This window comes from Oryctolagus cuniculus, chromosome 8 (genome assembly GCF_051225735.1).
Source record: "Oryctolagus cuniculus isolate XC-2025 breed Fujian yellow rabbit chromosome 8, ASM5122573v1, whole genome shotgun sequence".
NCBI classification, from domain to species: domain Eukaryota; kingdom Metazoa; phylum Chordata; class Mammalia; order Lagomorpha; family Leporidae; genus Oryctolagus; species Oryctolagus cuniculus.
Genome location: NC_142874.1, coordinates 86,462,665 through 86,489,593, shown reverse-complemented (window position 1 = coordinate 86,489,593; position 26,929 = coordinate 86,462,665). Strand labels below are relative to the sequence as shown.

At 46.7% G+C, this 26,929-nt stretch overlaps 1 protein-coding gene and 1 long non-coding RNA gene across 10 annotated transcripts in view; one reads left to right on the top strand and one right to left on the bottom strand.

Annotated features, from left to right (window-relative positions):
* The window catches only part of LEF1 (lymphoid enhancer binding factor 1), a 141,884-nt gene extending 139,611 nt beyond the window's left edge, over positions 1 to 2,273 (bottom strand). For all 7 annotated transcript variants that reach the window (XM_002717171.6, XM_008267504.5, XM_051820129.3 and 4 more), the window contains exon 1: positions 180 to 2,273. In XM_002717171.6, the coding sequence (XP_002717217.1) occupies positions 180 to 392 (213 nt within the window). In that variant the 5' untranslated portion in view covers positions 393 to 2,273. The remainder of the gene's footprint in view (positions 1 to 179) is intronic.
* Positions 2,274 to 3,062: 789 nt separating this feature from the next.
* LOC103350731 (uncharacterized) overlaps positions 3,063 to 26,929 on the top strand; it is a 40,338-nt gene continuing 16,471 nt past the window's right edge. Inside the window, exons 1-2 of one of the 3 annotated variants that reach the window (XR_016212336.1) lie at positions 3,063 to 4,052; positions 5,826 to 5,926. This is a non-coding gene — a long non-coding RNA (uncharacterized LOC103350731). Of the gene's footprint in view, positions 4,053 to 5,639; positions 5,927 to 26,929 lie in introns of those variants that run through there. The other 2 variants (XR_016212337.1, XR_016212335.1) reach the window with 2 other exon arrangements.

The following is a 26,929-nucleotide window of genomic DNA, read 5'->3' as shown; positions in this document are numbered from 1 at the left end:
TTACACAACCACGGGGAATGGCGATCCAGGGGCCCGGCCAAACCCACCCCCCCTCCCCGCCCCAAACGACGGCCCTACTCGGGACCGGTCACCGGGACTGGCCGGCGCTTCGACCCCCTTCCTCCCTCTCTGCTCCCCGGGGCCGCCACGCTCCCGGGTTCGGCGCGCGGCCCGCTCACCTCGTGTCCGTTGCTGGCCGGGATGATCTCAGACTCGTTAACTAAGGAGGACTTGATGTCGGCCAAGTCGCCTTCCTCTTCAGGGTGACTGATCTCGGCAAAGATCTTCTCCTTCTGGGGATCGCCCTCGTCCTTGAAGGGGATCATCTCGTCCGTGGCGCAGAGTTCCGGGTCCCCCCCGCCGCCGCCGCCTCCCCCGGAGAGCTGGGGCATCCCGACGGCTCAGTAATCTCCGCTCCTCTGCGGGAGCACCCGCGGCGACAGCCGGAGAGGAGGGGTCCGCGCAGGTCGCAGAAAGGGGGAGGGAGAGTTGGGAGAGGGTGCGGGAGGGAGGACGGCGGGCGGAAGCGAGGCGGGCGAGCGCGGGGCCGCCGGCCGGTAGCCTGAGCAGCTGCGGCGGCGGGATCCTCCGCGGCCGCCTGCGCTTTCCCGCTTCGCCGAGACCAGCGCCGGCGCCTGCCCCCACGGCCGAAGGGCACGGGAAGGCGAGAGCCGCTGCAGCTGGCGCCTCCGGGGCGTCTGTGCGGCGCCGCGTGCTAGGCTAGCCTGCCCCGGCCCGGACGGCTACCCCGCGCCCCCCGCGCCACCGGGGTCTGTGGGCCCAGGACGCAGACTCGGAAAGGAGCACGACTCCCCAAAGTGCAGAGAAAAGGCTAGCGGGCGCGTCTCCGCGCAAACCTATCCACCGTAGCTTCCTCGGATGCCGATTTAGCAGTCTGGTTTCCGAGAGAAGAGAGGGGAGCCGGGCAAAAAGGCTCCGTTTACCCCAGCGGAGAAGGTGCGAGGAGAATCAGAAGATAATGAAATGTCCACTTCCTGAAGGGCTTAAAAAAAAAAAAAAGCCGCCTGGGCCAGTGATGTCCGTTTTAGAGCTGCTTCTTTCCTTCCCCTTCGCTTCGGTTTTCCTCCTTGAGGAGCATTTAATCTGGAGGAGGAGGCGGAGAAGGTGGGGGCGGAGGAGGAGGGGAAGAGAAAGAGAAGTTGTTTGCCAAGAATAAAGTTTGTGCCGAGGAGCGCGGGGAATCGGCGGTGCAGAGCTCGGCGGGGTCTCGGGGAGCCACAGCAGGGGCCTTGGGCCCAAACGCTTCAGCCCGCAGCGCGAGCCGACACGCACGGGCAGCCCGACCCCTCTTTGTTCCCGGCTCGAGTTTCTCGGGCCGGCTGGCTCGCCGCTCTCCACGCCTCCGCCGGCCCGCTCTGTCCAGGCGGAGAGCTGCGCCCCTCGGGTTCGCCCGGCAGAAGGGAGGGGACTCTCCGAGCTTGGCCGCTTGCGAGGCTCCGGGCGCGTCCAGGCTCCTCGGCCCGAGAGCGCGCAGCCCGGGTGCGTCCTCCGCGCCCAGCCCCGCAGGTGAGCGGCTGCGCCTCCCCACCGCTTCTCCTCCTCCCGCGCCTCCGCGGCGCTGAAAAGCTACCCACTTGCGTCGCTTCTCCTCCCCCGCCCCTCCCCCGTCTCCAGCTCTCCTTGGCTGCCGGCTGGAGCAGGGGGCGGGAGGGAGTCGGCGAGAAGGAGGTGGTGATTGAGGACTTTCCCCCCCTTTTTCTTTTCCCAGAGCCTGTAGGACGAGTCCTAGTTTTGGGGTGTGTGTGTGTGTGTGTGTGTGTCCGCGCGCGCGCCTGGAGGAAGGGATCAGGCAACTTGGCAAGAGAAGGAAGGGAAGAGCGGGCGCCGCTTAGAACCCACGGAGAGGCACGCTTTGCTCGCGTGAAATTGACAAGAAACTCTGCCCAAATGGCTTAACTCCACCATCTAAGCATTTCTCTTGCCCCCCCCCCATTCACTCACCCACTCCTCTCCCTCTGCCAATCTCTCCCCCACCTTCTTTCCGCCTCCTACCCTCTCTCCCTAGCCCAGGCAGGGGGAGGAAGATGAAAGAGAAAGCCGCCGCCGCTGTGATCGACACCGCAGTGATGGATGCTCTGACAGGGGATGAGGCGGGAATCGGGGACTGAGGAAGAGAAGGGGGAGATATAATAGACGTTGCTGAACTAGTAAGAGAAGAGAGGCAAGAAGGACATGGCAAAGAGAGTTGTGGCTTCCCTAAACATCATGCCACCCGCATGCTCTTTGCAGAGAAGGGACAAGAGAGCACAGGCTAGCGAAAAAAAAAAAATCTCCAGGCTTACCGAGAAAAATAGGACGAGGAAGAAGCAACTGAAGACTGAATCCCACTTATCGCTTTATAAACAGCATCTCTTTCATTGTGTCCTCACCACGGGATCTGTTTATGCTAGGTCTCTCGTGGGTTTGGGGAGATACGTGCCCCAGCGTGTGGGAACCTCGTAGAGAACGAAAAGACAACCCGAGGAGGAGGAGAAGGCAACAGGACCCAGGAGAGCGAAACCAGAAGAGAGAGGGAGGACAGGGCAGTCCCTGGCACCTTGGACTGGGCGCTGAAGGTGCAAATCCGAGTCCAACCCCCAAAATTCCCCAGTCTCCACCGTCTCTTTGATGCATTTTGTACAAGGACAGAACTTTTAAGGAGATGCTTTGTGAAAGTCACAGTATAAGCGAAGCTAAAGTTGGAAAACACAGTTTGTACCTTGGCTCTCAAACACCCTCAGTTTAAAATCCAGGCAAAATCATGTCCAATACAGTAGCCATCTATAAAACCTCAGAACAGTAAACAGGAGGCAGGAAGAAATGTATCTTCATCTCCCTTGAATTGAAAATAAGGAAAACAGGACACAGTCAGACTCTAGCTTTATTTTTCGGTAATCGTCAGGTAAAGTTCCCTTTTCTTTTCCTACCGGTGAAACTGCGGGCTGCTGGACCTTGTATGAGTAAATGAGCACTTAAAACTTCACCTGCTGATAACTACTACTTTGGGGGATGGGGATTCACTAGGAAGCAATTTTTGAAACTATCATTTTAAAGGGTTCAGGTAGTCCCATAGAACGTGGTCAGTAGTCACAGGTAAATTCTTTCCGGAAGATTCTGGTAAAATTAAGGGGCTGATAAAGGGAGCCAGGAAAAGCAAAACATTAAATGCACTTTAAATATCTGACAACGCTATGCCTCAGAGAAGACGATATTCTGCTATCGTGTGCAAGGCAATAATTTTTAAAAATGGGAAAGCAACCCAATTTTTTGAGATGGTTGTGGCGTGCAACTTCCACTGAAATGAGGCGGCAGTGTAAGCCTGTGTCCCATAGATGTGAATATGTCACACATCCCGTTGGAAAATAGATACGGTTAAACAAAGTTACTAAGTCTTCCCATATCGGAGCCAATTTTATAGAAAAAGAACAGGAAGATGTAGTTTCCCCAAAGCAGCCAGAATACACGTTCCTTTTCATCAAACTCCCGAGGAGGGGGAGGGGGCACCAAGAATGGCCACAGGGTATTTTCTGGAAGCCAAGAAGAGATTAAATGACGACTCCTGCATCCCCCCCACCCTTAAGTGCTGCGACTAATTCGAATCGCATTTTCTCCTTCACGTTAATTATCTGGACTCCCTGAGTCCTGTGGAGCCCAACTCCAGGTGTCCTGGAGATTAGGAGCTCGAGAAGATGGGAATTTGGGGAACAATAACTAGTGGGAACTATTTACTCTTAGGGCCGAGGGTAGGTGGCCGCATTTGGCGCTTTGCTGCAAGTCTCTCCTTCGGCAACACTGTTTCTAACGAAATCAGGCAGTGCCTCACTCGGTTTTCGTGGCTGTTTGTCCCCTCCGCCGTGTGCGTGGCGTGGGCTGATTGTCTTTAGCATCGTAACAATCTTCCGATGGGGCTGCAAAAGCTTTAGTAAAAACCATGCACCCACATTTTTGAAAGCGTTGTCAAAGAGGCGTGAGGTCTGTCTCTCTGGCAGGAAAAAACAGAAGGACCCCGAGGGGCGAAGGAACCCCGGGAAGACGTTCCTCCCTCCCAACAGGTTTGGTGTAGTTCTGGCAAAGGCATTTCGGTCGCCGGGCTGTCTCCTCTAATTCGTGCGGGGGCTGCCATTAGCATAAGCAGCCGCCTCTTCGGGTGCAGCGAGTGGGTGCCTGGGTCCGGGATGTGGCGGGTGCGGCGCCGGAGGAGCGCGGCCGCCCGCCGCCCCTTCCCTCGGATGCAGAGGCAGGTTGTTCGTGTGAACTCGAGCAAGCGACGGGAGGCCGGCTGTTGGAGGTTCGCTCCTTCAGGATGTGGGTTTCAGGGGGCGTTTTGATGTGATTGAATTCCGACCGTGAAACAATTGCTAGGGGCTGGCCGGATTGCTGTTGGTTTTCCCCCTCCCAGTGGCTTTGGTTGGTTTGGGTTTCGTTTGGGAGCTAACTTGTTTTATATCAACACTTCTTTCTGCACCACGCTGTGCATGGGGGCGAGGCGCCCACCCTGCCGGAACGGAGGCGCGGGGGAGCGGAGACGGGCCTGGCTGCCCGCTGGGGGCCGGGGCGAGGAGCAGGACCCACACCCATCTCAGGGCGAGGACCCCTCCCCCACGGCGATTGCTGCCAAGCCCAGTCGGCTGCACACAGTCCAGCGAGTTCTTAATTACAGGGACTGGAGGCAAGCACGGTGCCCCTCACGGCCCTCCCCGCCCCCTCGGTGCGAACCCCCTGCCCAGGTTGGCCGCTTTGTGTGGCCTGGACTCTCTCCCAGCTGCCACTTTGGTGGGATCCCAAAGGCAGGGGCCCTACGGAAGAGGATGCCGCCGAAACAGCTAGAGACGAGGACGAGGAAACGAACAGGGCGATAGCAGAGTCGGAACTCCGACCCCCTCGCTGGCGCCCCCAGCCTCACAAGCCAACTGGAGCTGTGGGCAGCCCTAGTTTAAGCAGTGCTCGCAGGCAGGAAAGAAAGTGGCGGGGGGAAGTGGCAGTTTGCGTCCCAAGGGTTCTCCCGCCTCTGGCTTTCTCGGAGACAAACTCAGACACCCCCCACCCCCCACCCTTTGGGTAACAGAACCCGTGGCACTGGGAAAACGTCCTTCCCAAATCTGGCCGCCTGCGGACGTCTGGCTTCCGCGGCTCGGCCGCACTTTGGCGTCCGCGGCTGCACGCAACCCGACGCGCTCTAACGTGCGGGGCCTCTCCCATGCTTGGCGGCGCGGGACCAAGGCAGGGGCCCGAATCCTCCTACGGCCCGCGACGAAGGTGCACACCACACACACACACACACCCATTTTGTGGGCTCCGCCACCCACCCGGGAGGCTGGCGTTCGCGTCCAGAGGCGTCCCTGAGGGAGAAGGAGGGAACCGGGGCCATGAGGGTCGCGTACGGGGTCGGGGATCGAGTCAGAAAGAGCCCCGTGACGGGAACACGAGCCGCCACACCGAGGGGCCGACGCTACGCCTGCACGAGGGATGCCTCCCACCACGGAGGTTGGAGCCGGAGCTTATTTGCGCCGCAGAACGGTTGCTTAGTGGGCCGAGCGTGGCATTCTTTTCCCTCCTTCCCGAAAACTTTTTCTCAGGGGCCTCAAGTTGGCGAGGGGACCGGCCTCGGGGGCCGTCAGGCAGCGCGGACTCAGGGGCCGCCCCGCCCCGCCCCCTCCCCTCAGCCGCCCCCACCCCCGGGCCGGGGACGCGCGGAGAAGCCGCCCGCGCGCGCCAGCCGCGCTTTATATCCGCGGAGGGCGGCGCCTGCGCAGGGCCCGGCGCGGCGGCGCGGCCTTTGAAGTCGCGGCGGCTGCGGCTTTCATCCTTTCTTTTTTCCCTCGCAGGCCCCTTTGTGTGACTAAATTTGGCAAGAATATGGATCCGAGCCAGCCTTTCCACGTGTGCTCCCAGCTCCCAGCTGAGAAGGCCAAGGGTTCTCTTCCGGGTAAGGAGACAGGGAGAAAGATCAAAGAGTTTGGGGAGCTGGATCTGAAATGTGAATTGAAAATAAAAATCAAGCCTGGACACATTCCAGTTTCTAAAGCAAAACCAACCCTCAGCAGAGGCCGTCTCGCCCTGGCTCGCTCGCTGTCTCTCTCTCCCCTCTTTGTGCTCGCTTGCTCTCCCTCTCCCGAATTCATTCTTGAGCACATGGAATAATATAAAGAGAACATAGGGAAACACTTAGTTTCTCCAGATTTTGTTTTGCAGTAATTTTATTAGGGGAAAATATCTTGTTGGTAATTACCGTTATGTGAAACTGAATTTCTTCAGCCATAAATACTGTCTTATTTCAGTATGCCTCGCACTTTCTGACGCGGCCACGCTTGGGAGGAGAAGCCCGACACGACACGTGTTGTTGCACGTGGTGCTTTTTGTCTGTAGGCCGTGTGGGGACTGCTTAGTTTTCTTCTACAGAAGTCAGAGTCCGGAAAGCCCATGTTGCTGTTTGTATCAAAGCACCCACTAGAATCGTTGCAGTCTGTGATTGGAAGCTATCTGGTTGATAGGCTTCCGTGAGCTTTTCTTAAAAACTAGTCAGAAAAGTTTCAGTGTTTATGATTTAAAAACTGTAACGTCTTTTCTTTTCTTAAAAAAAATATTTATTTGGAAGGCAGATAGAGATCACCTATCTGCTAATTCACTCCCCAAATGCCTGCAGCAGCCAGGGCTGGCCCCGGCTATAACCAGAAGCTGGGAACTCAATCCAGGTCTCCCAACTGGGTAGCAGGGACACAACTTCTTGAGCTATCACTTGCTGCCTTCCAAAGTGCTCTTAGGCAGGAAGCTAGACTGGAGAGCAGAGCCCAGATGGGAACCCAAGCATTCTCTGATAGGGCATCTAGGGGTTCCCAAGCTGTGCCAAACATCTGCGCCCCTAGGGTCTCCATGCTTGAATATACTCCTTGAGGGATATTCTGTTGCTTTGCAAGTACCTAATGTAAAAAGTCAGCTGGTGGGCTCTGACCCCCCCCCCCACATGCCATTGGTAACCTCAGGAAGAACATTTCACTTCTCCCAGACTCAGTTTCTTCTTAGAAAAATGGGAGTAAATAATCATGTCTAGAGTGAGACAGTGCACATGAGGGCATGCACAAATATAAGAAAATGTTAGGGCAGTATGCAAAGGTGGCCTGTTTCAGGGAACCTGTTAATTGCAAAGCCAAAGATTTGAGTCCAGCATTGTGGCTTAGCAGGTTAAGATACCTCCCAGCATCCCATATGGGCACTTGTTGAGTCCCTGCTGTTCCACTTCCCATCCAGCTCCCTGCTGATGTGCTTGGGAAAGCAGCAGAAGGTGGCCCAAGTCCTTACGCCCCTGCACCCACGTGGCAAACCGGGAAGAAATTCCTAATTCCTAGCTCCTAGCTTTGGCTTGGCCTGGGCCTGGCCCTGACCATTGTGGCCATTTGAGGAGTGAACCAGCCCAGCAAATGATTCTCCCTCCTCCCCCACCCCATAACTCTGCCTTTCAAATAAATAATTTTTTTTTTTGACAGGCAGAGTGGACAGTGAGAGAGAGAGAGACAGAAAGGTCTTCCTTTGCCGTTGGTTCACCCTCCAATGGCCGCCACGGCCAGCGCACTGCGGCCGGCGCACCACACTGATCCGAAGCCAGGAGCCAGGTGCTTACCTTGGTCTCCCATGGGATGCAGGGCCCTAGCACTTGGGCCATCCTCCACTGCACTCCCTGGCCACAGCAGAGAGCTGGCCTGGAAGAGGGGCAACCGGGACAGAATCCAGCGCCCCGACAGGGACTAGTACCCGGAGTGCCGGCGCCGCAAGGCGGAGGATTAGCCTAGTGAGCCGCGGCGCTGGCCTTCAAATAAATAAAATCTTAATTTTTTTCTTTTAAACTTGGAAATTGTACAACTCCAGGAACCCTACCATGGGAGCAAACAGGGATGGCCTCACAGTCGCATGTCGCATGTCCACTGCTATAGCCAGCTCCCATCCTCAGCAGTTGGGTCACAGAGGCATTTGTTGCCTAGAGTGTGATGAGAGGCCAGCATTCCAAGGAGGGAGGGAATGTGCCTCCACTCTCTCCTTTATGATGGACTCTTAATGAATTCATAAGAAGATGAAGAAAAATGCTGCTGAAAACTATTTTTGTGAGGCATTAGATGCATCTTAGATCTCTGAAAATAGCCCTGTGGTGTGATGATGGCCTGAGAAGTGGGTAATGTGTATGCAGATAAGATGCCCCCCAAACAGCACTAAGAACTCAGGGATGTTGGGAGGTGGCTAGAAAGGTAAATAAAAGGTGTTTGGTGCGTCTGCAATCCCACCAGGATCTGTGTTTATGACAGAATGTGATTACACGGTCCCGGACAGAGATACCTCAAGTTTACAATGAAGTAAGGTTATGGCTCGGGCTCGGTGTGCAGTGCCGGGGTACCACACGTGTAGTTCTGTGGGTATTTAGCTGGGTGTACTTCGTGTGTGATCCTTTCTAACCTCAGGTAACCCAGCTGATAGACTCATTCCCTGGACTCAGCTTCCCAATATGAACTTCCCAGTGTGTCATGTGTACTGAGTGATGGGAGCAGGGCTGTGATTTTGCTGTTTCTGTCTCCTGCCATGTAGCCAAAGGCTACCCAGGTTGCAAATCCATCTGAGATGCTCTATGGCTTTCAGCCACCTCCTGCTACTGACAACACTCAGCCTCTGCAAATCATGTTGAAGGGTCTCTACAGCAATTTTTGTTGGTACTTAAGACACACCTTCTATTTTTAACATATCTTTCCCAAATGACCCAGATTAGAAGTGGATGCTGTAGATGCCTATCAAGTTCACTGGTCAACTTCAATCCCTCTTTTCACTTTTCTGTGACAGATGCAGCCTTTCTGAGATTTATTCTGGACCCAAAGAGGAATGTGGACTAATGTATTAAGGGGTTGTCTGGTTGTGTTTTTTTTTTTTTTTTTTTGAGGGGCAATGGGGAGTCCCTGAAAATACTCATGGAAAATCTTTGGCCCTCTATTGAAGAAAATAAACTCTCTGAAGGGGGAGGCATGGCTAAGGGATTTACTGATTTTTATAAATCTGTTTTCTCAGTAGATACGGTAACAGAGGTGTTTCTCAAATCGTGGTAGATGCATTTCATAAAATGGATGGTCTCGGTTGTATTTTCAGGCTTTCTGGGCTCTGTCAGCTTTGGGCAAGCACCTAATCCCTGGTTTGAGGCTAGAAGCCAAAGCCACAACCTTCTTGCCTAAAGGCAACAGCAGTACCAACTGAGCCATATGGAGATTAATGCAGAACAAGGTCATTAGTCTCATTGTTTATCCAGTTACTTGCAGCACAGATTTGTGTAAATTTCAGCTACAGTGGTTGCAGCCTGCCTTTGAAGTATGTAATCTGTACATTTTAGTGCTCCAGGAAAGTGCCTGACTGACAGGATCTACATCCAGTGCCCAGAAAACACATCGACACAGGCATAGTGAAACGTGGAGTTCAACAATTTTCCAGTGAGTTCCATCAAAGTAAATAAACCAACCTGGAGGGTTAGGATCGAGCCTCCTTTTTCTCATGACATGACGACTGGGGGTCCTTGTGATTGATTTATATTTGTTTTCATCTGAAACTGGGTAACTGCTTTAAATCGTCATTTACCTCTCAGAGGAGAGTCTTGGCCTGCACAACATTTGACCTTGAGGATGCTTTTTTTCTTAAAGCACTTGTGTCCATGAAAACAGGCTCACTGAGTGAGGTTATCTTTACTAATATGTGCATTCATCCCAAATATAGCCAGCTTCTAGTTCTTTCCTTAACTCTGTCTTGCTTGTGCAGCTATGTTTAAATTCAGAATTCACAATTGCAGGAGTGATTTCAGAAGGCAGAGAGAGCCAATGCAAATAGTTCAGGCTACAAAATTGTTGTCTGGCTCAGCTAAACATTCTTCTTTGGCAAAAAAATAAAGCTAATTTGCCTTATCTGAGTTTGATGTAAAAGTCCTGCAATCCCACTCTGCCAAATACAGATGCCCACTTCCCTTAGGTTAAATTGGCAGAAAGTAAGGAACAGACATGAATTACTCTGCTGTGAAGATAGATGGTAGTTTTTGACTGCCTGTTCAGATAACTCTTACAGAGTCCAGGAAATATTTTGAGGCTTGAACTGTTCAAATGTTTGATCTTTCTGGTTCAAATTCTCTGCATAGTTTTTAGTGTCTTGCTTTGTATTGGTAAGCTCTGTCTTGAACTCCTACTATAGCCTTTGGTTTATTTATTTATTTTAAGATTTATTTACTTGTTTGAAGGGCAGAGTGAAGATTGGGGATGGCAATGGGTAGAAATACACACAGAGAGAGAGAGAGCTTCCATCCACTGGTTCACTCCTCAAATGGCTGCAACGGCCAGGGCTGGCTCAGACCGAAGCCAGGAGCCAGAAGCTTCATCCAGGCCTCCCACATAGGTACAGGGGCCCAAGCGCTTGGGCCATCTTCTGTTGCTTTCCCAGGCATGTTAGCAAGGAGCTGGATCAGAAGTGGAACAGCCAGGAATTGAACTGGCAGTCATAAGGGATTCCGGCATCGCAGGCATCAGCTTAACCCGCTGTACCACAACGCTGGCCCCAAATCTTTAAGAAAATAAAATAAATGACTATTTTATTGGAAAGGCAGAAAGACAGAGAGTCTGCTGGTTCACTCCCTAAATGCCTGCAATAGCCAGGGCTGGGCCAGGCTGAATCCGGGAGACCAGAACTCCATCTACGCTTCCCTTGTGAGGCATTCTCCTAGGGGACAGGCATCCCAAGCAGTGTTGTAACTGTTGCAACAAATGTTTCCTACAATAATTCCTGATGCATAGCCAGTATTCTAAAAGATCTCTGGGAAAATAAGTTGATAAAACTTTTGAACACTTAGTTCCTTATCTGTAATACTTCTCTCAAGAAAATTACAAATAACTGATATAAAATTAGTTGGCTCACAGTAGATATGCAGTGGGTGGCAGCTATAATTGTGTAGATCAACACTGCCAATAGAAATATAACAGAAATCATGTTTGTAATTCTGCCTTTCAAATAAGTAAATAAATCTTTTTCCAAAATGTAATTTTGGGGGCCAGCACTGTGGCGTAATGGTTGTAAAGCCGCTGCCTGCAGTGCCAACATCTCATATGGGCGCTGCTTCAAGTCCCAGCTGATTCTCTTCCAATCCCAGCTCTCTGCTATGGCCTAGAAAAGCAGTAGAAGATGGCCCAAGTCCTTGGGCCCCTGCACCCATGTGGGAGACTCAGAAGCTCCTGGCTCCTGGCTCCTGGCTTGGGATTGGCTCAGCTTTGGCCATTGCAGCCATTTGGGTATTGAACCAGTGGATGGAAGACCTCTCTGTCTCTCCTTCTCTGTAACTCTATTTCTCAAATAAATAAATAATCTTTTTTTTTAAATGTTATTTTGAATTATCCTGGAAAAAGATTAAATTATTATTTTTAACCAAACTATATAAGGATGCTTTAACACATTCGTTGAAAACACACATTATGTTTTACTTCCATTTTTTTAAAAAAAGTTATTTATTTATCTGAAAGGTTGAGTTAGAGAGAGTGGGATTTTCCATTCTCTGGTTCACTCCCCACATGGCTTCAATGGCCAAGGCTGGGCCAGGTTGAATCTAGGAGCCAGGAGCTTCTTCCAGGTCTCCCACAAAGGTGCCAAGGGCCCAAACACTTGGGCCATCTTTCACTGCTTTTCCCAGGTGCCTTAGTAGGGAGCTGGATTGGAAATAGGGCAGCTGGGACACAAACTGGTGCCCATAGGGGATGCTGGCATTAAAGGCAGCAGCTTTACCCATGATGCCACAATGCTGGCTCCCACTTGTACTTCTACATGAGTGTTTTGAAGGACCTTTGTAGTCAACTCTGGGTCTCTGAGGGAGACCGGCTGCAAGACCCTCCTCAGATACCAAAATCCTCAGACACTCAAATCCCTGATATAAAATGGTACAACATTTGCATATCTTCCTATATACTTTAAATCCCCTCTAGATTATTTATAAATAATTATAAATTATAATGCCTGGTGCAATATAAATGGTAATTATACTATATTGTTTTGAGATTAATGACAAGAAAAAAAGTCCATATATGTTCTTTTTTAAAAAGATTTTATTTATTTATTTGAAAGTCAGAGTTACACAGAGACAGAAGGAGAGACAGAGAGAGAGAGAGAGAAAGGTCTTCCATCTGCTGGTTCACTCCCCAGTCGGCTGCAATGGCCAGAGCTGCACCGATCCAAAGCCAGGAGACAGGAGCTTCTTCCATGTCTCCCACGCTGGTGCAGGGGCCCAAGGACTTGGACCATCTTCTGCTTTCCCAGGCCATAGCAGAGAGCTAGATGGGAAGTGGAGCAGCCGAGATTCAAACCGGTGCCCATATGGGATGCCAGCACTGTAGGTGGCAGCTTTACCTGCTATGCCACGGCGCTGGCCCCCATATATGTTCACAATCTAATTTTTTCAAATATTTTGGATTTACAGTTGTTGGTTAAATCCCCAGATCAGAATTTGTGGACATAGAAGGCAAACTGTACTGGTATTTTAAAATGTAATAATTATAAACATTTAATAACAAACGATTTCAGGGTTTTATTTTTCTTTTTGAGTCTTTGAAATCCGGTATGTAGTTTACTTACAACATGTCTTAGCTGGCCCCATCTCAGTCCTCCTAGTACATAGTGTTAGAGGTAACTGTAATAGACAGTGCAGCTGCACTCATTCAGCTTTCTAATTTCAAGTTTTAGTCTGATTCGTCTTTGTAACCCCCCCGTAGTGCCTTGCACAATTCCCTGAAAACAGTAGATGATCAAAAGTGTATCAAAGATTATTATAGCTATATGTTGTTATATGCTAGTTTACATGACTTTTAACTTCATTAGAGGGTGAAATAAGTCTTTGTGAACTAGCTTGAGATTGTAATCGTCATCTCAAGTGTATCATTCTAACAGTGCTTTACCCATAATAAGAGAAAGGTTGTGGTTCAGGTATGTTGCTGAATTGTTTCTTTGGATATTTTTTCAACATTCTAAATAATAGATTTACCGTTGAACTTCAGGGAATATGTAAGTTGAAGATTTTCTAGAATAACTTTCTCCTCCTCCAGTAAAATTGTCAAACACATAGTTCTCCTGGATCAAAGGTTTCTCTGATAGGAGATTCTCACTGTAGACTTCATTTTCAGCCACACTTCCTCAGCTGCTTCCTGGTTACATATAGGTCAGATAGTAAATTTGCTCCTTCCTGTGTCCAGAGTTTTCACTGAAATACCTTAACAAGGCCTTAGGTCTTAGGCTTAGGCAAATGCTTTTTGTTGCAAGAGTCATTTCAGAGATTTAAACCTCCATGCCCTAGGAGGATAAAGGTGAACAAAGGAGAGCAGGGCCATTTCCTGGAAGAAATGGTTGAAGATCTAGGAGAGATCTACCCCACAGGGAATCAATGTGCCTTTGTTGTAGAGAAGCATTACTTACAACTGAGTCCATGAACATGCCATCCTTTACTGTGGCTTTAAAAATGAAATGACCTATGGATTTTTTTTTTTTTAATTTCACTTGTTTAAAAGGCAGAGAGAGATACCCAGGGATCTCTTATCTGCTAGTTGACTCCCTGGATGTCCGCAGCAGCTTCTGCTAGGCCAAACCAAAGCCAGGAGTGGGGATTCAGTTGAGGTCTCCCACGTGGGTGGCAGGGACCCAAGTACTTGAGCCATCACCTGCTGCCTCCCAGGATGCACAGCAACAGGAAGCTGGAATCAGAAGCAGAGACAGGACTGAAACCTAAGCGTCACAATAGGAGATGTGAGCATCGCAAGCGGTGTCTTAAACACTGATGTTTTAAATGAACTATAGGTTCTTTCATTAGAAGTACAGAATTGAGGATTAAGCTTCTGCCACCACTGGAGTGAAGGGTGTTTAAAAGAAAAAGTTAAGTATGTTGGCCGGCGCCATGGCTCACTAGGCTAATCCTCCGCCTTGCGGCGCCGGCACACCGGGTTCTAGTCCCGGTCAGGGCGCTGGATTCTGTCCCGGTTGCCCCTCTTCCAGGCCAGCACACTGCTGTGGCCCGGGAGTGCAGTGGAGGATGGCCCAAGTGTTTGGGCCCTGCACCCCATGGGAGACCAGGAGAAGTACCTGGCTCCTGGCTTCGGATCAGCACGGTGCGCTGGCCGCAGCGCGCTGGCCCAGGCGGCCATTGGAGGGTGAACCAACGGCAAAGGAAGACCTTTCTCTCTGTCTCTCTCTCTCACTGTCCACTCTGCCTGTCAAAAAAAAAAAAAAGTTAAGTATATTGTTAATGATTGTTGAAGTTCTTTTAGCAGCGAGAATTCTAAAATGTCTTCAAAAGATTCTTAGGAATGTGCATTTAGTCTAGCAATTAGGACACCCATGTCTCTTGTTTAGTGACTGGGTTCAGTTCCTGGCTCTGGCTCCTGAGTTCAGCTGCCTGCTAATGCAGGCCATAAAGTCAACAGTGATGGCTCAAGTGGGTTTCTGCCACCCACAAGGGAGACATGGACTGTGTTCCTGGCTCCCAGCTTTGGCCTCATCTACCCTATTGTGGGCAGATGGGAACTCTGTCTTTCTCTTTCTCTCTGCCTCACACATTAAAAAGAAAAGATTCTTAATGAGATGTTCATAGAAATGTAGTTTGAAACTTTGGAAGGTCTAGCTGTTTGAACTATGGATTTATTACATAAATTATAATCTATATACAGTAAAGGACTATGCAGCCATGAAAATGATATTGTACAGTTATTTTTATTTACTTGAAGAGATGTGAGTGTTATAGTAAGTGAAAAAAGAGCATGTTATTACAGAACAAATAGAATTATGCCTCATTTTTAAAAATTCCTCTCATGATATTATCTATTAGGATTTAAACTCCAACTGCAGGGGGTGCTATATTGTTTATCACACTCTACCTATTGTCTAGAACAATTCCTGGCACAAAGTAGGTACTAGATTCATACGTGCTGACTATATTTTTGGAAGGATAGACACTGTAGTAATTATAGGCGTTTTCTCAGACCAGTGGAAATATGGATTGTAAAAGTTTTCTTCTTTATGTTTTTTAAAAGTTCATATGCAATGATCAACATTATTAAAATAATAAAGTAAGAATTTTAAATGTAATATAAAAATTAAAGAGCTGGTCTTAGGAAACTTTGACAATAATGACATCAACAAAAGAAATTAATAAGTCACAAGGGAAAAAGATGAGGAAGCAGTGGCAATGTTGGAGCAGATGCAATTCTAGGACCACTGTTGGTCACTGAGAATTTAATACAAAGGAGAGGAGCTCAGATGGTTTAGAGCAGTCAGTGAGATGGGCTTTTTTATTTATTTATTTTCAGATTTATTTTATGTATTGGAAAGACAGTGGGAGAGCAGAAAGAAAGAGAGAGATCTTTATCTACTGGTTCACTCCCCAAATGTCTGCAACAGCTGAGGCTTGGCCAGGCTGAAGCCAGGAGCCTGCAACTCCATCCAAGTCTCCATTTGGAGTGGCAGGGGACTAGCACTGCAGCTTATCTGCTGCTTTCCCAGGCACATAAACAGGGAGCTAGATCAGGAGTGGAGCAGCCAGGACTCCAACTAGCACTCTAATGCAGGATGCTGATGTCACAGGTGACAGCTTAACCTGCACCACAATGCCACCACCCCTAATTTTTAAGGTAAAATTTTAAGTGAAATACATAGGTCTTTGGTGTACAAGTTAATGAGTTTTTATAAATACATCCACCTTTGGAACCATCCCTTCAGTTAAGATACAAAATAGTTTGATCAGACCGGAAATTTCCTCTATGGAATCAACTTTAGAAGCAACATTTGAAACTACATTTTTGGTGAAATACCATTTGTTGTTTGTTTTTTTCTTAATGGCAGCTTTTGATATGTACTTTAAGTTCTTCATAATTTGTGATTAATTTTGTGGCACAATAGATTAAGCCGCTGGTACCTGTGACACTGGCATCCCATTTGAGTGCCAGTTCTCCAGTCCCAGCTACTCCACTTCCTAGTCAGCTCCCTGCTAATGCGCTCAGGAAGGCAGAGAAGATGGCCCAAGAGCTTGGATCCCTGCCACCTACACGGGAGGCCCAGATGAGGTTCTAAGCTCGTGGCTTTGGCCTGGACCAACCCTTGCAGTTCCAGCCATTTGGGGAGTGAACCAGTAGATGAAAAATATCTTTCTGTCTCTCCCTCTCTCTCTCTCTCTTTCAAATAAAATAAATAAATCTTTTTAAAAATTCGCTGTAATTTATTTTTTCCATCTGAAAAACTTGTCAGATTCAAGAATGGCTCTCCAGAAAATGTGCTACTCATGTACTCTGTAGCAGGGACAAACATAGAGCTGAGATTATTGGGCTGGCTGTCAAAATCGATGACTTGAAACACTGACCAAGTAAACAAGTGAGTGACTGTATTATTCTTTTCACTTTGTATCGTAGATTATTTTTCAGTGTAGTAGATAAAGTGATGTCCATGGTCACCAAGAGCTGACAGTCCAAAGAAGCGTAAGGTGCTCCGTACATGGACGTTCTAGGGGAGGAGTCTGTGAGGGCAAGTGAAGAAGGAGGCAATGGAATGATCTCTAGAGGCAGCTGCATCCCAGAGCCTTGGAATGTGGGGCACTTTGGTGGGTACAGAGCCAGAGGAGAGCAGTACAGTGGATCTGTGCCTGCCCCCGGCACATGCCTCCCAAGCTTGGCATTCTTCTGGCTGTCTTCTCCTCTAGTCTACTGCATACATGCAACATAGCAACAGGACTATCTTTTGGCTGTAGCACAAAGATGTACTCATTGTTTAAGAAAAGAAACAGAAAACCATTTCATGGATTTCTTTTATGGGAAGTGCTAAAAAAATACAGACAGAACGTAGTCTGCTGTTTTTCTCTCTCATTGTGAAATAGCTGAAGCTTACCCCCCGCTGTGTGTGTGTGTGGGTGTGTGTGTGTGTATGCACATGTGCACACACCTGACTCCTCATGAAAATAAATCTCCAGCTCCTGGGTGGGGGAATTTAATCAACTTACAGAGGGGCTCAGTGGTCCATGCCAAAATAATCTGGTCGATAAAATAGGTCACATTGTTCAAAAGAGGGCTGTGGAATGGATTGCATGGTTCAGGTCAGATAATTTCTTAGCTAAGTATCAGAACTTCTTGGCTTACTGTACTGATAGCCCCCAAAAGACATTGCATGCTGTTAGGGAAGTAAAACAATAATGTGAAAACAACATGAAGGATTTGTTCCAAGTGTGGCCTGCAAAACACTCCCGGTGCCTTTTCCTCCTTGCCCTTTCTTCATGGGCCCTGCAGCTTGTGGGGTGTGAAATCACTTGATAAACTGTTTCCCCTGGTGTGCTGTGAGAATTTCATAGTTTGGTCTCTGAAAATGAAGGGAATTAGAACTGATAGGAAGGATGACTTGGTGCCCAAAGTGGTGAATTGGTTGCCAGAAATTCACCTTTGTGTATGGGCTACGTAAGTTAGCAATAATAGTTGAGCTGAAAATGTAAAAAGATGCATTTCTATGGGAAGACCAGGTGGACTTAGAGCCAAAACGTTAAGTTGTAATCTAGAGAGTAAAATGTGAGGATTAGTTCACTGAATAATTGTATGTTTTCTTTTGTCTCTCTCCACTTGTAAGCCAAGGTGGCTGTTTGTTTTGATGCAAGAGTTAATGTGCTCTGATTAATTATATTCATTATTCCAACCATAGCAGCAACAAAAATGATGTCTTTAACTGAAAAGCATTGTCATTCTCTCTATTTCTATTTTGGTTACAAAAGTTGGGGAAAACTGTTGAAAATCAAGTGAACATTGAACATCAGTTATAGTATTTCACCTACTATAGATGATTAAAAAAAAGAAAGAAAGAAAACCCTATTCTGTTTCACTTAATGCTTCAAGTAAATTACATTTTCTGCCTCTCACATTTGAATACAAGGCTGTTATCTTGGGGTTTCCAGCACTGTGGAAGAAACATTTCATGGAAGTAACTCTATTTTAGCTATAAAGTCTCTGCACATTTTTAATGGAAGAAATAAAAGAAGAAGAAAAAGAGAGAAATAAAAAGAGAAGGAAGCAATGCTAATTGTATTTCTAGGCTAGGACTATATTCCTGTGAGTAACACAAAGCCCTCACTTCCAGTTAATCAGGGGATGAGTGATACCCTATTTCTTCATAGTTTCTTTTAGTCCTAGTGAGATGAAAGGGGAATTTGCAATCAAATAAAAGTGGTATTGCAGACATTACAACCAATTTATAATTAAAAACTCAGGATTGTATTTAGATCTGACCAGAAACATGACACAAGATTTAATTTAAAAGGGAAGAGGGGGCAATTTCTCTTTTTATTTTGGAAAATTAATTTACTTTGCTCCATAACTCAGTAATCACACTGCCATCCTCTGAACAGTGATGACAGGACTTTGTGTCCATCTATTCTGTCAGTAGAGGATTAAAATAGGACCACCTCTATCATTCAGATTGGTGATAAATCCCTAGTATAGCTTGTTCCTCCGTCTGCCTTTCCCTGTCTTCCCGATCATTGGTGCCTGACAACACAAGAGAACAGAGGAAAGACTTATGGACCTAAGATACCACAAGTCATTTACTTACTACATGAACTACATATGCAGAATATCTGTCAGGTATTCCACACATGCTTTTGTGTGTAACCATTATTTTGTGAATGTAAGAAGTAAGGCAGAGAATGGAACCAATCATTTAAAAACCTTAGGCAAAATACTCTACTTTTTAAGAAAAGCCTTTTAACCCTAATTAATCAGTTAATTAAATTGAGCAGAATTGATATTCAATTATACTTTGTTTTGTCAAGGAAATTGACATTTCTTTGGGTTTTAAGCAGTACTGAAATCACAGGCACAAACAGAATAGCAAACGAGTGGATGTGCCTCTTCTCCCGTGCTCTTGAACACGTTGGGCCTCAGCTCTCTACCAGAACTGCTGAATTTGGAGGCAAATGCTCAGTCCTTTATTTGAGAAAACAATGGCCAGCATGACAGAGTTGACTATACTTTCTTCAAAAACTTGCTTTTGCTTCCAGGAGGCCTGGTCTCCTGGGCTACTCCTCAACTTCCTTTGCTTGCTCCTCATCTTCTCCCTGACCTTCAGCAGGTGCAGTGCTCCTACTGCTCAGTCTCTCAGCCCGTTCTCTTTCCCATCTAATTCATCCTTTCGTTTACTTCAACCTATTTCATGAGAAGAACTCCTGCAGTCATCTCTTTGGCTTAGACCTGGACCCAAGTTTACAGACTTAACACATCCAACTGCCTACACGTCCTTCTGTGTGGACGTCTAACAGGTACCTGAAACTTGACGTGTCCAAAATTCAACTTCTCACCTCTCCCTGAGTCTGCTCCTCCCTGGTCGTCTCCTTCTCAAGAGATTACAGGTCTGTTTTTCCCAGTTATTCAGGCCAAAAACCTTGGAGCCACCTTTCACCTTTTTCTTTCTCTCATTGTCCACATCCGATCTGTCTGCAGATTCATTACCTGAAAAATATAACCAGAACCAACTACTTTTTGACCTAGTTCAAATTGCCATTATCTTTCATCTGGATCTTGATAGTAGCCTCCTAACTGATCACCCTGTTTCTGCCTTGCCATATCTGCCTGTTACCTACAAAGCTGCCAGGATGTTCTTCGGCCTAAGTCAGTTCATATTAACTCTGCTCAGAACTCTCCAATACTTCACCATTTCACAGTGGTCTGCACCAAAGTGATCATGGGCACTTCCTTTTCTGATCTCATCTCTGCTGTTTCCCCTTCTTACTCTACACCAACCACACAAGTTTTCTTGCTCTTTCTCAGTGCTCAAGCATGTTCGGAGCTCCGGATCTTTGCACAGGCTATTTCTTCTCTTTCTAAGTAATGTTTCCCCAGACCTTCACATGGCTCACCCTCTTGCCTCCTTCAGATCTTTCCAATTATGCCTTGTAGATGGAGTCTTCTCTAATCATCCTGTTTAAAACTACAGCTTCTCCCCAATCCACTCCGTATCCTCTTTCCCCACTTTATTTGTAGTGATTATTACCAACTGATGTCCTGGATGAGATGTTTTATTCATTTATTGATTGATTATTTCCCCTATGAGAATGTAATTCCCTGAAGAAAAGAAATTTTTGTTTCCTTCATTTCTGCTAACCCAGGCACCTAGAATAGTTTCTGCATAAAGATAGAGTTCAGTAAATGCTTGCTGAATGAAACAAAACATAGAAAAATGCAAAACACAAGGGTAGCAGCATAGGTACCTCAGCTTGGGTTGAAGAGAGCAACTGCCTGGAAATACTGACCTTTGTTTCATTATATTTATTTTTTAGTTACCTTCTATTTATTAATTATTTTCTATTTACTAGATATATATCTTTTAAGTGGTAAATATATGTGTAAATATCTAGTTAATAAATATTCTGTTTACATTTACATGATATATATGGGTCCATTTAAATGTAAAAATTGAGTTGGTTTAAATAGGTTACTTATTAAATAACAAGACTAATGGTAAAGGGCTTAGGCAGATATCAGATGGCTGGGTTGGGGAACATCCTGCTGTGGGTTCCTAGCCTATTTAGGGGATCTTTGTGGGACCCAGAGAGTTTCAGATAATAATTCCTGTGGTACTTTTGCAAAATGGCCAACAGCAGTTATGTAGAAGCTACATGGCCACTTCTCCATAAAGTTGATGTCTTCTCTTAGGACTTTAAGTGCTTGGGGCTGTTGAAGATGTTTGTTTAATCTGTATAATGTAATGTTTCCTTTTGGATTATCGTACTTGCTTCTTCTTTAACCTCAACTCTTTTCATTAAGTTAATGTTCTTCATTAAATTAATATTTCATTAAATGAAAACTTTTTTTTCATTAAATTAATAAATTTACTTTCATTCCATTTGAAAGACAGTGACACTGAGAGAGAGACAGTTAGAGCTTCCATCCATTGGTTCACTCCTGAAATGCTCCAGCCGTTCTGGCCATTTGGGGAGTGAACCAGTGGATGGAAGATCTCCCTCCCTTCCTCCCTCCCTTCCTCCCTCCCTCTCCTCCTCCCTTCCCCCACCCCTACTTTGTAATTCTGACTTGCAAATAAATAAATACATCTTAAAAAATAAATAAACAAAATGCACAATGTGATTGCAGCACATTCTGGTTAAAACACTGTTCAATGAAAAGTCCAAAAGGGTAAACAGACAACTGTTACTTCTAAGGAATGGGACAGGATCATTTACTTTTTATTCTCTGTATTTCTTACACTACTTGATTTTTCTTTAACAAAGACCATATTTTTTTTTTTACAAATTAAAATGAATAAAGAAACAAAGAGTATCCAAGGAGAAAATGGTCACTGACACCCTAGTTGCTCACAAGAAAGCACTTTGTGCTTGGCCTCTGATTCTCCCCCAGTCTTCATCTCTTCCACACAATGGTCATCTTAACATTATAGAACCCAGGCTTATACCACAGGCTGCGGGTATTCACCCACATGCAGTCATTTGTTCCTGCCTTCCCTCTGCCTGAATTGCCCATCCAGTGTTTGCCACTTGTCCTGTTTGAACATGCTTCCTGGCCCACCCTGTGGCACGTCTACCCTACCCAGGGAGGCATGGCCATGGTTTCCTTCTCCCACCACCCTGGTGCCCGGGTGAGTGAGTCTGTGTTACCTTCTCTTCATGTGTGTGCTTTTTGAGAGTGGGGACTGCCTCTCTGAGCAAGCGTTCAAAAAACAACAAAACCAAACCAAAACCTGCCCTTTACAGAATCTCCGTAAAGGCCCTGGGTAGCCTATTTGTGACTTCTGATCCGAGGAACAACCACAGAGCAGCTGTGTTTCACAGGAGTGAGGACTGAGTGAGGGTCAGAGCTAAGGAAGGGCGGTGCAGATGGGTTGTGGCAGAGCTAGGATTTGGAAACTGTGCCCTGTGCTGTCACTAAGGGAGGCCCCTGAAGGCAGCGCCTGCGTTGTCGCTCCCCCTCTTCGTGGAGGAACGACACAGGACCCTGCGCTGTTCTTTCGTCTGCTCGGCCCTCCCCGGGTTTGCTGCTGGTTCTTCCCGGGTTGGCTACTATCCCTTCCACCTCCGTGGAAGGGCAGTTCCCCCTGGCCACATTCCCCACTTCCGCAGGGGAGCGGCACACCGCCGGCCGGCTCTTCTCGGGGGCTGCACAGGTGTTCCTTCAGCTAGATGTTCCCCTTAGATGTTCCCGGTGCATGCCGTCTCTCTCCTCCTTTATAGTCCTCCTCCGCCAATCCTAACTCGGCTGCCCACACGCCGAGTACGCTGCTCTCCAATCAGGAGCAAGTCCTACAGTTTATTGGTTGAACTGGAGGCAGCTGTGCGGAAGCTGTTTACTTCTCTCCCAGCGCCATATTGTGGGAGAGCAGATGCATAGAATAAGTCTTAATTCCAGTAACTCAGTCCAGTCCGGATTGCTCCCCACACTGCGTCTTGTAGTTAGCGCCCTGGAAGCAGCTAGCACAAAGGTGACTCAACAGTTCATCAGTCAGTAGAGGTGTCTCTGAATAATGAAGTAGGATAGTAATTGATCTCACAAAAGTGTTTACTCAGATGATCAGTTAACTGTGGTCTGTGTCTACCCCACCCCCATACTCTCTAGGAGAGATGCCTGGGAGCACCCAGACACCCACAGAGGAGTTTGCAGGAGTGGGCAGTATGCATCCACCCTTGGATAATCTACTCCAGAAGGGATTGTCCTTTAAAAGTTGTTTGCCAAGCTCATTACACAAGAGCACGTCCCCTGGGACGACAGCTCTGTCACTGAACCAGGCACAGATGTAGACAAAGGCTGGAGGGGGGTGGTGCAGCTATGAGGATTCCACTTCTAGAAAATTGTTCCTCCCTTTGGGCAGAGCGAATCAGGCCAGCAGAAAGGTGGGAATGCTCTGTGAATCCTCTTGCTCTAGGGAGGTGTGAGTGTGTGCACCTTTGCGTGCATATATGGGGGACAGGAGTCCTGGGCATGAAGTGAAGTTCTAGACAAGTTGGGGCTGGCAAGGGTGGGGATAGTTCGTGCCAACCTAGCCTGGTTCTGGGCTACGACTTAAGGGATCCTCTTCTCAGAGGTTCTGCTCACAGTCCCTGGCAATGATCAGCCTGAATGGGGGTGGGGAAAAGTAGGAATGTGGCAGGTGGAACAGAGGCTGAAGTCCCACTTTGCTGGGGAACACGGTAGTAGTTTTGTGAGCCCTAGAAAAGAATGTGCATCCCTTAAATGTCCTTGGAACCTGCTGTGAGGCTGCCAAAGGAGTGGATTCTATCTGTAGGAGGCAAATATGTGACTACAGAAAAGCAGCCTGGTGTGCTGTGTGCAGCCATGGCATGGGCAGGCCTGCCGTGTGCCAGCAGCCTTGGATCCATCATTTCATATAAACATCATAGCATCCCAGTGAAACAGTCATGCCCTCTTCCTCTTAACCAAGACAGAGCAGAACTATTGCTACCTGAGTGCTAAGTGACAGCACCTGGATTCAAATCCAGGTCTATCTGATGTCAAAATCTGTCGAATTCTGGCACTCCATGAATTTAAGGAACAAATGCAAATGACTACAAATGTATTATGCAAATATAGAGTGAAATATTTTTTCCATAACTAACACAGCTAGTACTTAGAGTTAAATGGGAACAGATCTTGATCAGGTTGCTATTGGGAAGCTGAGGGCTTCCTGTTGAACAAACAGCATTACATTACACTATTCAGGATTTGGGCCACACAGTACTTTGATCTAAAATGTTTAGCAGACAAAGAATGAATATTTATTGTTTTTATGAGCATTGTTTTGTATAAAACAAATTTGGGGGAGTGAGAAGGAATAAATATTTGGGACAGCAAACATTTAAATGCCAGTAGTTAATTTACTTTGCTACCTTGATTTACAATGGTAACATTTGGGTGGAGAGTTGAAAAGAAGAAGCACTCTTTTGTTCTTGTTTTATTTAGAATTTCTAAAGTCTAAAGGAATGTTTTTATTGCAAGTATGTAAAGTAATGAAAAAAAAGAAGAAAAGAAGCTACCCCAAGGATTTAAATGCCATTATAGAAGCTTAACCTCTGGGTGTTAAACGAGCAAAGGATATTCTGGAAGATTTCTCTGAATCTTTTTCCAATTTTCTTTTCCTCTTGAAATAACTTTCAACTCCAAATTTGCTGTTATAAGAAGAGGGGGGGTAGGGGAAGGAATATTAAAGGGGGGGGGGACAGTAAAAGGCTGAAGCCCCAGGAGAGTGGCCTGGGGACTTTGTCAGAGCCGACTGGAGTGACTTTGGGTGCTTCGGGGCAGTGGAGACAGTAGGTGTCCCACAGACGGGATGGTTTTATTTGGATGACTCAGTTCATCTAATAATACAGCATGGGCTGCTCAGTCCTTTGCCTGCATAGATCTAGCCTGGATGACTAGACACCACCAGCTTCTGAGTCTTAGGAACCTAAAGTCCCCAGATCACATTTAGAGCTGATGTGATGTTTAACAAGGGTCATCTAGAGGGAACGCATCTGATAGGCTTAGGAGGTGCTGCTGCTGGCTCGTAGTGGTGCAAACATGCCATTTGCCTTGATCAGATGTTATTTTCAGGAAGGAAAATAGTTGCGTCTCTGGGGCTTTACCACACCAAAAATGGGTCTGAAATTTTAAAATACCCCAAAGTTCCATAATCACCAAAGATGTTCAAAGAAGAAGGAAAAAAAAAAAAAACAAAAAAACTGTGCTGTGTTGTTTCCCAGAGCATACTGTTTTATTTCCAATTTGATTTTTCCTTATGTTTTATTTGCCTTACATCATTATCACAAGCAGAATGGTGTAGCTATGGCAATGCTCAGAGAATTTGCGTGTAATGTTCTGGGCAGCAGTGGCACGGGCGGGCGTGCACGCTCCAGAGCAAGAAGGAGGATGACATCAAAGAACCTGAAGACAGAGCACATTTACTTTTCTGATTCAAATTACTTTGTTTGGGTAAGAGTAAACACAATTACCTTAACAACTGAGCTGGGAGGCTTTGAGGGTTTAGCACTACATTGTTTTCCTAGGGAAAGGGTGGGGACTGCTGGAGGTCTGGGCGAGGGGCCTGAAGAGCCAGGTGGTTTTATTTGCTTCCACTTTCTTCTCTTTTCAGTACTGAGTTTGAGTGGTTACAGGACATTTGATTGCGTTCCTTAAAAAATTAAGTTTATTTTCCTTATTTAAAATGGAATTAATGTTCTTGATAATTAAAAAAAAGACCCAAAGAGAGAACCCTACAGAATTCTACTACCTCCTTTGTCTCCCCACCTGTACTGCTCCCTACACAGATTTTATATCCATTTATAAATAGACACACAATGACACATGTCACTCATTGTTTCATTGTTAGCCTTTGTAACTTTTTATATTCTGGAGACTTTTTGCTTATTCCCTGCATAGTTGCTTCACTTTTTTTTTTTTTTAATCTGTAGCATAGTATTCCATTCATGGGTGTTCCCTAGTGTATTTAACCTCTCCTCTATTGATGGACAGTCAGGTACTTTCTAATCTTTTGCTGTCACCAATAATGTGGCAATTAATACTCTTATGTTTGTGTGATTTCGCAATTTTGAGGATGTGCCTGGAGGATAACTAACCAAAAAGTAGAATTGCTAGGTCAGAGGATATGAGCATTTTTGATTTTGATTGAAATTATATCTCCAAATTGCTTTCAATGAAAGACATGACAATTTATATTCCCACCACTCAGAAATGAAAGTGCCTGTTTCCTCATGCCCTGGATAACCATTTAGGTTTCTGGGTCTTTGCCAATCTGAAAGGTGAAAATTTATGAGTAAGGGTGAGCATCTTTGTGTTTCCTATTCTGTGAATGGTACATATGTTCATATCCTTTGCTCAGTTTTCTCTTGGATTAGTATTATTTTAAAAAATGTTATTCATGGCTGGTGCCGTGGTTCACTAGGCTAATCCTCCGCCAGCGGTGCCGGCCCCCTGGGTTCTAGTCCTGGTTGGGGTGCCGGATTCTGTCCCGGTTGCTCCTCTTCCTGTCCAGCTCTCTGCTGTGGCCCTGGAAGGCAGTGGAGGATGGCCCAAGTGCCTGGGCCCTGCACCCACATGGGAGACCAGGAGGAAGCACCTGCCTCCTGGCTTTGGATTGGAGCAGCGCACTGGCTGTAGCAGCCATTTGGGGGGTGAACCAATGGAAGGAAGACCTTTCTCTCTGTCTCTCTCTCTCTCACTGTCTAACTCTGCCTGTCAAAAAAAAAAAATTGTTATTCATGGGGCCGGTGATTGGTGTAATGAGTTCAGCCATGGCATACAGTGCTGGCATCACATACAAGCACTGGTTCAAGTCTCAGCTGCTCCACTTCTGATGCAGCTTCCTGCTAATGCCCCTGGGAAAGTAGCAGAGAATGGCCCAAGTGCTTGGGCCCCTGCATCCATGTTTAAGTTCTGGAAGAAATCTAGCCCCTTGCTTGAGCCTGGCCTAGTCTTGTCATCGTGGCCATTTGGGGAATAAACCAGTGGGTAGAAAATTTCTCTGTCTCTGTCTCTCCCGCTCTCTCTCTAACGCTGCCTTTCAAATAAGTAAATAAATCTTTAAAATAGAATAGAATAAAATAAAATTGTTATTAATTTATTATTAATTAGTTTGAGAAAGAGTACGCTCCCATCAGTGTGTTCACTCCTCAGATGCCTGCAAACAACTAGTGTTGGGTCAGGGAACCAGGAACTCAATCCAGGTCTCCCACAGGAATCCAGTTGCTTGAGCCATCATTGCTGCATCCCAGGGTCAGCATTAGCAGGAAGCTAAAGTCAGGAGCCAGAGTGGGTTTTGAACCCAGGTACAATGATATGGTGGCATCTTCACAGAACATAGGGTATATCTATCACCGTTAGCTAAATTCTGTAGTTTATTTAGATCTCATTAGAGTGTCCGTTCATGTCATTTTTCTGTT